Here is a 12,379-nt window from a genome sequence, read left to right on the forward strand (position 1 = left end):
TGTGAAGCTGCTGTAGATATCAGCTCTCTGAATAATGTCTCTGCAACAAGAGGGGCTGCACTTCAGCAAGCCCCTTGAATGACTCCATGGTGGCACTCCCACAGATGTGAAGGATCTCTGCAGAGTGTTAAGTACATCAAAAGCATGTCATGATATCTTGGCAATAGCCTCTAACAATCTCTGCATTACAGCCAGAAATGATGATTCATCCTTCAACAGCGTGATGGAGGCAGTCAAAAATAGACTGGCATGAAAAGCTGTGGTTACTAATGTTAGAATTTTAGTTCTATATCCTCGAGACCTTAAGAGAGAGATAATCTCAGGTCCCTGTTAAAATCCCCACCAGAAAATTACCTAAGCCCAAAGTGGAGAGCTTAAGGGACCAAGCTGGTGAATAATCCCTTAATAACAAGGACGGAGATGAAGATGATCACTGGCAGGGGTCAGCAACTTATGACACAAGTGCCACAAGTGTGGCTCAAGAGGTTTGTGTGGCATGCAAAGGGCAGCCAAAAATCTCAATTTTAACAGTGTTACTCTCTTTCTGGTGGTACATGCAAATTCATTTTGTAATTAATCCAGAAAAAAGTGGCACGCTATGTAAAATAGGTTGCCTACCCTGATCTATGGTGTGCTCAGTCTGCTGAGCCATGAAGTCACAGTGCCTGGTGATTTGCACTTTGCCTTTGTGACTGTCACTAGGGACATTACAGGGCCTATTGCCTTGTAACAGACCTTTGATGACCACTGACCACCTTTCCAAGTTATCAGTGACCCAGTGACGAATCCTCAAAGAGTATCACCAGGCTATGACTGGTCTGATGAATGTAGACCTTGCTGAAGAGTCTCTGTTCAGGAAATTCAGCTCAGGCAAATGAGATCTCTTTGATTTAAATCCACGTCTACTTGAACAATGCAATGGCTGCACTTCCCATGAGTTGGGAAGGCAGGACTCACTACTGGGTGCAGGTGATTTCCTACACCAATGAGTGCCAAGGACCTATCTCTCACAGAAGGTGATAGCTTCCTAACAAGTGTCAGTGATCCCCTCCTAACATAAGCATGCAACTTCCATACCAATGACACCTTACTTATGGAGCTGGTGACTTCCCTAAATCAGGAAGTGCTACAGACTCCTTCAGGGATCTGACAGAGTCTTCCAGCGATAAAGAAACAGGACCATTTATTCAACTGTCATGGCAACTTTATGCTAACTTATACCTTGCCAGGCCATAGACTACAAGTCTGACAACCATCTGTACATATACACAGCACATATTAAACAGATAGGGTGTGTGCCCATGAGGCCTTTTTATGACATTTACCCACACCTTGTGCATTATTAAATGCTGAAAGGAAATACAATACACTGCAACAACAGCTAAGTAGAATATACTAAGCCTAACACTGGTTACTAACAGAGGAGCACTGCATTAACAGCAAGGTACCATAATTCTCAAATTTAACAAAATGGGACACAGATACATGAAAATAAATCAAAGACTGAGGAGAAAATAAGAAATACAACACCAAAATGGAAATGGTTGACAGTATAAATGCTAAAAGATGATCTAAATGATGAAACATTAAGTCTCCAATAGACATGTGTAGAAATGCAAGAAATCCATAGAAGAAAAAAAGAATGGTATTTTGACTGTCAGACATTGACAAAGGTATTAGACTGAGATCATGTTGATTTTTCATTCTACACCTACAATATACTACTGGGAGGTGGAAATTCTTGGACTGGAGACTAGCGCCAGGAAAAGAAACACCATTGCAATAATAGGAGGTAATGTATTACTGCTACTAAAACTTCTGATCTTTTTTCATTCTAAAAATTAAAGCCCAAAGGTCTTAAATGAGTAAAGGATCACTTACTACCAGTATCTGAAGCTTTGGGGATTATCAAACATCATTATCTATCACTGTATGTAATCTATTTATTTGGCGGCCATAGTGAAATATCAGGAAGTATATATACCATTTAAGAAAACACATTAAGATCAATCCATGAAAATGGACGTAAGAAACACGCATTACAGAGAAACAAAAATTCCCAGACCAGACTTTTTATGCCACAAAAGAACCAGAATATTTGCAATGTGACAATTTACAAAAATGTAACCTTCCTCTCTCCATGCACCCAATTTACCCCCTCCCCCCCCAAAAAAAATGCACCTGTGGATCAGGATCATACTATTCATTCCACTGTTTTTATGCAAATAATACAACCCTGACCTTTTTGTCCATATATATTAATTACTTCTTCCATAAGTGGACAAGGGGGCCAGATGATAAAGTTGTCAACAAACATCCTCAGTAAATGTTAGTCCAAATTTGGTAATTACAAAAGAGGGGAGGGTCATCAGGTACATACCATATACACTCACATGTAAATCAGGTCCAACTGCAAACAACAGAGACCCTGATCTGATGTTGCATAATGCACCAGTAGATCATGGTCTATGTTGTTTGTTCTATAGTCTACTTCTAACAAACTGACAAAGAGTCAGATCTGCTGGCACATTATGCAATGGCAGACCTGGCTCTATGCAGTCTGCAGTTGGACTCTATTTATATGAGAGTATAAATGGTCTGGTATACAAAAAAAAAACAGGGTATCAGCTGCTTGCATTTCAATGTGTACTGGACTAGAAAAAATACACCTGAAAATTTTCCAGTTACATGACATATAAATAAACACATAAATATATACTGCAAAACTGCTATTTGATTTTATTTTAACTCTCACATTTTTTGTTATCATTCTTAGGAGGAAATAACAAATTTGTCTTAGTCAGTGAACATGAGAGAGGGAAAGTCCGGATGTTAATTTTCTTCCAACACTGAGCCCAAATTTGTCAATATTCTGCCAAATGAAAAATAGCTCTGAAATAATGCTTTTTCTCTTGATTTTTTTCCTAACTTTTAACAAAGATATTATGGGCAAGAAATCTTACATATTTCACTCTAGAAGTAAAAATCCATCTTCCTCATCTCAAATGAACACTTCACAAATTTTCTGTTGTAGCCTGGAAAAACATTTCTACTGCAGTTGGTGTAAAGGTCAAAGAGGCTTAATGTACAAATCAGAAAACACAATTCATCTTTTCAATACATTTTTTTTATCACACAGAGAAACAAGGGACATTGTTGCTGCTCTTGTTTGAACTCAATTTTATATATATATATATATAAAAAAATGTATAAAACACATTTTTGCCATCTGGTTCAAACAAACACCAGCTTCTTGCCCTTCTATTCTACTTGGCAAATGGCAGTTACATTTCAAAACATCAAAATCTGTGTACTGTTTACATGGCCAATGACATTACAGTGTCTGTTGATTACATAGAGGATATTTCCTTGAAACAAGTGAATAACCGATATATTTCATCGAGTGGATGAAAAACTCAGTATTTTCATGAGTGGCAAAGCCACGAGTGAAAATACTAGAGTTTTTCATCGATTCGATGAAATATATCGGTTATTCACCCGTTTCAAGCAAATATCCTCTATTTATTTTATGCTCACATAAGTTGGCTACCTAAAGTTTGTGACACAGTGAATTAGCAGATTTCTTACGGTAATGTCAGCTGTTTACCGTCCATGTTCTGCAGTGCTGTGTGTACCTGCGCACAAAATTAGTTCCACATCAGATTGATAAAAATTTAACTGTTATTTCCAGAATAACAAACTACAAGTTTCAAGAATAATAGACAGGGATTATTAATAATGACAATGACATATACATAAGGAAAAAGTAGTTCACTGACAGAAAATCAAAGGGAGGTAAGTATGTTCTGACCCCAAAAAGTAGTTCCTGTAGTGAAAAAATATTATTTTTTCACTACAGTGAAATACCAATATTATTTTAATTAGAAAATCAAGTAACTCACTGCTTAGCATAAAATAAATACTTTTTCTTTCAAACATAGCACAACACAAAATCTTACCCCAGGAGAGTTCTGTCTGACATAGCCAGGTCTCCAGGTGTTTGTCCTTGGTGAGACATTTGGCTTAGTGGCACCTGTGGTGTGGCTATCAGTGTTGGAGCTATATTTGCCCATCCTGGGCAATGTGTTGCTTTTATGAATTGCCATAGGTTCATGTTTCATCCTCGGGACTTTATTGGAAACTGGAATATGTAAAACAATCATGTGCCAAATTCGTTTAGGCATGGTTTAAAAGAAATATTAATTTTGTAGAGGATTTTTTTAAAGGCAAAAATAAAATATGGTGTAACAATTTATCAAAATAAATACATTTGTGTGCAATGACAAGCCTCCATCAACATGGATGTAGTTTAGAGGGTGTTAGGGAAGGAGCCATTTGAGCACAGGGACATGTCTCCATCAATATGGATGTTGTATGGAGGAAGCTGGGGAAGGGACTATTTGTATCACTGCATTCTTCTTGATACAAGACAATGGCCTGCGATGTTCTTTATTCTGGATCAGTGTTTCATACTAATTCCTCTAGCTGCTTCCCCTGAAGATTTCACTGCATTCTCAAAAGGATGCAGTAAGCCACAGCGGCACAGTGGTAATGGGGTTGGATTTGTGACCAAAATAAATTTTTCTATCCGTGTGTCTCTGTATTTTTTTTATTTTTTTCAGACTTTCTTAGCCCACTTAAATCAGTTTGGGAATGAGCAGAAAAGCTTGAAAACCAGAAGAAAAGCCATATTTCACCCTATCCCAGTTCTGAAATAAATTAATTTTTATACTGGTGATTTAATTACCTTTATTGTCTGCTGTAGATGAAATCTGACCGACTTAACTTTTTTAACCCTTTGTTTTCCATATGAAAATCTAAATGTATAATCTGTGCCTTCCATATGCTGATGATAATTTCATAACCTTGCTCCCCAGAAAAACAAACTGTAAGGCAAGGCAAATTCATCTTATAAAAATTATAGTATTGCATCGCCTGAATAGTTTCTAATTCAATTAAGTGTACTGGTAATTACAGAAAATGGGATGATGATCACTGGTAATCAGGTATATTGTGGTAAACATACATATTTTTTTGGAGGGGGTCTACTGATTATTTATTCTATTCATAACTTAAGCATGTTAAAACATTTATGTATTCTGCCATATAATAATTGCTTTGTGAATCTGAGAATTGCAGAAATATCAATAATGTTCTAAAATAAATTAAATTTAGAAATCATACTGACAACAATTGGCAAATAGAATAACACATCTTTCTCAAGCAAATTATCTTGAGAGTCAAACATGTGAAACTACAATTTTGGACTTCTGATAAAATTAAACATGATTTTTTATAGGTAAATACTTGAGATTAGTTACATTCATTCTAAAAGCAAAATTAATAATTAAAAGATGTTTCTGTATTTTGATTCAATATTTAGACATTATTCATTAAAAATAATTCCATCACAACATTTACATTAGACTTATGCAGAAAAATATTATCTTGATTTTTAGCAGAAATTTTAGTGATTCTTTTTCTAAATTTAATTTGAAACGAGTAATGAAACCAAATTTTAATATCAAACAATTTGTTATTCATTCAGTGTAAGTAAGTAAGTATGTATGTATGTATGTATGTATGTATCTACTATGTATGTATGTAAATCTGTATGACTACTTTGAACCTAATGCTTTGAAAGGTGTTCAAGGCATTATTTGTTCAACATAAAACTGTGAGTAATAAACTGCATAATATAAATAAACTTTCATCAGTAGTTTCAGCTTGTATACCATCTTAATGTTGGCAAGAGAATTATCTAGTACAGGACACATTTCTTTTTTTTTAAGTCTGAGAGGCTGAGAGGATCAGGGTGACCTGCAGAAAAAATCTGTCATCATCATTTTGGTGAAAGTATAGAAAATTTTTCAAACCATCTGCATCTTTAAACCCTTGATTTGAAAGAAACATGACATTCAACCAATAAAAACTATTGCCAGGGACCTGTATTTGGCCCATATAAATCAATATGCCAAAAAAGGCTGACACCTCAGATGCACTTGCATCTGTCAAGTTAGGACCAATAGTTTTATGATCATCCTGTTGTTGAGCTGCAAATGTTTGTTTCAATTAAATTTTCAACAAATCAAACTGGAAAATACAAATGGAATTACTCTATTTCTATTGCCGTTTCTTGCAAATTGTATAATGGTCACAACTGCTATATACCGTACAGGCTCACTTATAAGTCGAGTCCACTGCAAACTGCACAGACCCAGACCTGCCATTGCACAATGCACAGATCTGGGTTTGTGCAATTTGTTAGGAGTTATCAGTTCAACAAACAATTCAGACCTTGATCTGCAGGCACATTATGCTATGGCAGATCAGGTTTTTGTTGTTTGCAGTTTGACTCATTTTATAAGCAATTATTATGGTAAATGGATTAATTTCATTACTGTGCACAACTGCCAACCACTATGGCTGATCATCATCCTGTGTAACTCGAGTCTGGAGACATTTCAATGTTGATATCTGAGAACAAAATGTCAGATCCATTCTTAAAGAAGACATGATTATTACTTTAATTGGCTATTTTATCAAAACTAAACCCAAAAAAAGCATTTTTACTTCCTGACAAATGACTTTAATTAAAAGAAGAGAACCAAGCCACCACGACAAAATTAAGGGAATTCCTTATGTAAATAAAAATTTCACTTCCAGTATCATCTCTCAGTATGATTTGATTGGAACTCTGCATACTCAGTAGACTGGAAGAAATAACACAAGCATTTTTATTTTCGTCAATTTATTTAATCTGTCCCATAATTAGGATTTAGAATTTTAATATGCTATTATGCACAGCAATGTAGGGGAGAATTCCTGCAATAGCTGCTTTCTAAAACTATACATTTAAACTGAAATGAGATAATAACATTAAGAAACAATATTCCTAATAAAAATCTTATAATTAATTAATCACTTGCTTATGTTACAAAGAACATTACCATCAATCAACCACTTTTTTGGATCACACCATGAATAATAAATAGTCGGTTAAATTAGAATTAAATGCCTAATAGCAAGAAATACATCACAAAAACTTGGTCAACACAAAAAAAATTGGTCAACATGCTTACATAGATATGACTATATCATAGTTACCTCACAACGAATCAATAATGAACTGACATACATTACTGATGTTTTTATGTGCCATGTTAAGGGGGCCCCAAGTGGTTGAGTGGTTTAAAGTGCTGTCCGTTATGGATCACTGCCATCTCACCTCTGTCTGCATGGGTTCCAGTCTCGGATTCAGCCAATCTGGGTATGTGAGAAAGCTTGCCAATAGCTTCTTGTGGGTCGGTGGTTCTTTCCGGGGTTCTCCCGGGTTCTTCCTCCACCATTAATACTGGCTGCCATGTATAGCCTATCGTGTGCTGAAAAATGGCGTTAAACCCTACAACAACAACAACAACAACCATGTTAAGTGTAGAAACTTGTAGAATGTTTATTAGGTACCATGTAATGCATAGAAAGGTGTAGATATTTATTAGGTACCATGTAATGCATAGAAATGTGTTGATGTTTATTAAGTACCATGCAATGCATAGAAATGTGTAGATGTTTGTTAGGTACCATGTAATGGACAAAAATGTGTAGATGTTGATCAGGTGCCATGTAATACATAGAAATGTGTAGATGTTGTAATGCATAGAAAGGTGTACGTGTTGATTAGGTACCATGCAATGCATAGAAATGTGTAGATGTTTGTTAGGTACCATGTAATGTACAAAAATGTGTAGATGTTGATCAGGTGCCATGTAATACATAGAAATGTGTAGATGTTGTAATGCATAGAAAGGTGTACTTGTTGATTAGGTATCATGAAATGCATAGAAAAGTGTAGATGTTTGTTGAGTACATGTGATGCATAGAAATGTCTAGATTGGGAGCAAGGCTAAAGTTAAGTTCTGCTTACTGCAAATAGGGCATCTGAATTTGCTTTCTGAAACAAGACATTAATTCTGTGCACATAATTTTGCATTTGAACCCTTGGTAAACATAATGAGCTAGATACCTGTGGTATTTGTGTGTGTGTGTGTGTGTGTTTTAGATTTTTTAACATAGCTTTAACAATTTTCCAGTCATATCGCAACGATGTCTGCAGTGTGGCAATTTTAAAGTGATGTCTAGCACAGGGGCATCATGCCACAGACATGTAGCATGATGTCCCACCCAGTCACATTATCATTACACCAGGCTGACCAGTCTTAACACTAACTTCTTAATGCTGAGCACCTAGCGAGGCAGCTGTTAGTACCATTTTTAAAAGTCTTTGGTATGACTCGGCCGGGGTTCAAACCCACGACCTCCTGCATCTGGGGCAGAAGCTCTAACCACTAGCCCACCGGAGCGGTCCCTGCAGTATTTGGTACATATTGAATGCTTAAATAAAACCAATTCACGCCAATATAGGCATTCTTGAATTTTTTATGAAATAAACCTTGATTCACAAGGCAAAGGTAAGAACTCACTTCTTCTGAAGAAAAATTAGCCCAGTACAAAATACGAAACTATGGAGAAGAACCTTAAGAGCTCTTTTGGCTCATTAATTTTAATAATTGGGCATTTTTCTCTTTTTCTTAATTATTGTTTCTTTATGTAACATGAGTGTAATTATTGAGGTGTGTGTGTGTGATTTGGATTTTTAACATAGCTTTAACAATATTTCAGTCATATTGCTATGATGTCTGCAGTGTGGCAGTTTATAGTGATGTCTAGCACTGGGGCATCATGTCACAGGCATGTAGCATGATGTCCCACCCAGTCACATTATCCTGACACCAGGCCAACCAGTCCTAACACTAACCTCTTAATGCTGAGCGCCAAGCGAGGCAGCTGTTAGTACCATTTTTGTAAGTCTTTGGTATGACTCGGCTGGGGATAGAACCCACGACCTTCCGCATCCGAGGCAGCGGCTCTAATTACTAGGCCACTGGAGCAGTATTGTAATTATTGATCTTTCTCTTTATATCAGAACTTTTAATGTTTCAGTGGTACTATATAGCCATTATTGTACTGAGATGCCATGGAACCACCCACCAACCATCCCACCCACCTACATGCCTAATGACTGCGACAGGGCATAGAAGATAAAAACATACAAAGAACTTTCTATTCTCTGATATCAGAGGCCTAACATAAATTTCGTTGTAGCAAGGTCTAGTAAATGACAAAATTTACATGCCCAGCTGAATCTTCACTAATCATCCAAACAAATGCTGTCTGGCAACAACTTTACTAGCCATCAAACTAATGACATGATGAAAATTACAGGTCTGAAAGGAAACTGACAAGCATTGAGCTAGTGTACCATTACTGATTTCCAGCCCTGTATCAAAGTAGAAGTACTATAATGAGTAGATAAAAACCGCATGTTTTTGTACCAGAGATTAATGTTGTTTTGTATCATTTTTAAAATCACTGTTCTTAAAACTTGCTAGAAAAGTTGTTATCATTGCCTATCCCTAGAAGCCAAATTATACTGAGTGAAAGTTACAGGCTTTCAGTAACCTTGGAGTGACAGTCACCAGTACAACCATAGTTCCTGTATCAACAATTACCTTGATTAAACCATTATAGAAAGGCCTCACATGAAAAGCATGCAGCGTGCAGTACACTTATTTACTTCTTATAGTCAATGACATTTACAATAATATACAGGTAACAAACTGAGGATAACCTCTATTACAATAATTGATGTATAGTCATTAATATGGAAAATGTACCACGGAATAAACATACTTATTCCTTCTTCCAACTGTACTGGCAAGAAATAACCATGTGAGAAGGCTAGGATGGATACAGGAATATTATAAATGAATGTATATATGTGATTATAAATACAATTAACTCATGCTGGATAAACATAATATGCAAGGTAGGGTGACCACCATTGGTTATAAGTCGCAGGCAGTAACAGAGAAGCATAACATTACCAAGTTTCATGATATAGTATAAAGACGCAACCCAATAAATGAACTTTTAACAAAATTTCAACAAAGTCACAGAAACATGAAAAATAGGTAATAGAGACCTATTTTGCAATAAGGATGTAGAACTTATTATGATGCATCCACCCACCAAATTTTATGACTGTAGGTGTGTGTATGTGTGTGGCTTTGGATTTTTAATGTAGCTTTAAAAACATTTCAGTAATATCACTAGGATGTCTGAAGTATGGCAGTTTATAGCAACGTCTAGGACTGGGGCACCATTCACATTATCCTGACACCAGGCCAACCAGTCCTAACACTAAACCCCTTAACGCTGAGTGCCTAGCAAGGGATCTGTTAGTACTATAACATGTCCAAAACTCAAATGATCATAAACCAAATGCAATATCTTAAGCACAGCCAGCAAAAGATGATATATAGGTAAAAAACAAGCTTTTGCTGTAATGGTGTGGGATTGAATGAAATGCATATCATTATTAATTTCATGATTCTAGCACGAACAGTGTCTGAGAGATGAAAATCAAACATAAATTTAACCCAAGTCAATGAAGCATCAAATATGGGCCATAATGACACTATAAAAATAAAGGAGCAGTGCTCATCAGGATGCATGCCTGCATTAATCTCTGGTTTTTATCAACTCACTATAGTACCTGCACTTTGATACAGATCTTGAAATAGTCCACTAGCTAATTTTACAAATTGTGTTCATCAGGACCAATCACCAAGTCTCATGATTCTAGATAGGATAGGATAGTATAGTACTAAGAGAGATGTATACAATCATATAGTTTAATGATTTAGGCATGAACAATAAACATAACAAACTGAACCAAAGTCAACAAAAGCATGAAATACGGGTCACAGTTAACTATATTTAAAATTAGTGTGTAGTACTCATCAAGATGCACCCTATCAACAACTTCATGTTTCCAGGTTTAACAACTACAAACACGAGATAAAATAACGAAGCAATGGGGTCATGAAATAAACAAAAAAAACTTAACCTAAGCTTGTAATATGTGAAATGTATTTCACAATGACCTTCTTCTGTTATAAGGATGTGGTAATAATAGCTTAATGATTCTGACATCAAAAATGCATGACATTGAACAAAAGTCAGTGAAGCACCAACTAACCTATTTCACTATACAGCTGTAGTTCTCATCAAAATGCAAGGTTTAAAGTCTCCCACATTTTGATAATTATTCTTTTGACAAGACACAATATTTACCCAGTCTATTTTATGACTGCTGAATGTTTACCCAGAAAAGCCTACTACAATGTCCATGCCTCCCAAAAGCAATGTTACTGCCTGAATTGGGTAGGTCATGACATACTATGGAAATTTTCATGACAAGATAATGAAGTATTCAAACATTTAAACAATTTAAAATAGGTCATTCTAATGCTTTTGTGACTCACTCAGCTATTCATTGCCCCTAATGACCATGACCTTTAACACCCTTAAAACATGCTGACAAGAAACCGTGAAGACCACAGTGACACATACATAAATTTCAAGTAAGAATACTGTTATTTAAAGCCTCAATGCCGATGTTAACCTGAAATTTCAAAATTCTTCTAATCTAAATAAAGTTTGGAATGAAGGGAGTGATTTGTTAAAATAGCTATCTGACATAAACTGTTCTTTGAAATAATCAAGATTTCAGGTTTCAACGACGTTCAAATGTTCAGTTTAGAATTAAGAGGTAACGCCCCTTAATTTGGTCGAGAAAGTTGCTCAAAATTATGTTCTTTTTCAGTAGTGCTCCACAAGCAGTGATGTGATACATTTTTGTTTACAAATTCTGTCATGATAAATAATTAACATTCACACATGGTGCACAAACTGATTCAAGAGGGAATGAAGAGAGGCAAGCCAACTTTAAGCAGATCTGAGAACAAAAAAGTGTGAATCAGATAAAAATGAGACTGAAGAGATTACTGGTGATCATCATCAGCACTGCAATACTTGGAAGGGTTTAACTTGGGCTGAAGACAATCCGAGTATTGTGTTGGATTCTTATGTTTACAATGTTAACATCATCAGATCTTGTGTTGCAGCTTTCGACTGAAATCAGATGACCCACTGAGGTCGCCAATCAACATAGATTAATTCATACATACACATATGAGAAATGGCCTGGTTTCTCATTTCAAGGAAGAAATTGCATGGCTCATAATGTGATGAAATATTGATATCCAGTTTGAATAGAACCAAACGATGTTTAGTACAAATACCTTTCAAGATTCAGTATTATTCAAATAATCTGAAATATACAAGCTTTCGCACATAATGGTGGTATTTGGGCATTATTGTATGTTATGGTGCAAAGTGTGTCAGTTGCCTATATGAAGTGACCATCATGATATGTAATGATAATGGGACTTGTAGATTGGTGAACAACTATTTT

General features: G+C 35.8%; 1 protein-coding gene across 2 annotated transcripts in view; it reads right to left on the minus strand.

Annotated features, from left to right (window-relative positions):
• The window catches only part of LOC149804607 (spastin-like), a 106,349-nt gene that overhangs the window by 55,532 nt on the left and 38,438 nt on the right, over window positions 1-12,379 (minus strand). For both annotated transcript variants that reach the window (XM_089942375.1, XM_089942368.1), the window contains one exon: window positions 3,960-4,141. In XM_089942375.1, the coding sequence (XP_089798501.1) occupies window positions 3,960-4,141 (182 nt within the window). The remainder of the gene's footprint in view (window positions 1-3,959; window positions 4,142-12,379) is intronic.

Source organism: Sinohyriopsis cumingii, chromosome 2, assembly GCF_028554795.1.
Source record: "Sinohyriopsis cumingii isolate HCF-2022 chromosome 2, ASM2855479v2, whole genome shotgun sequence".
NCBI lineage: Eukaryota > Metazoa > Mollusca > Bivalvia > Unionida > Unionidae > Sinohyriopsis > Sinohyriopsis cumingii.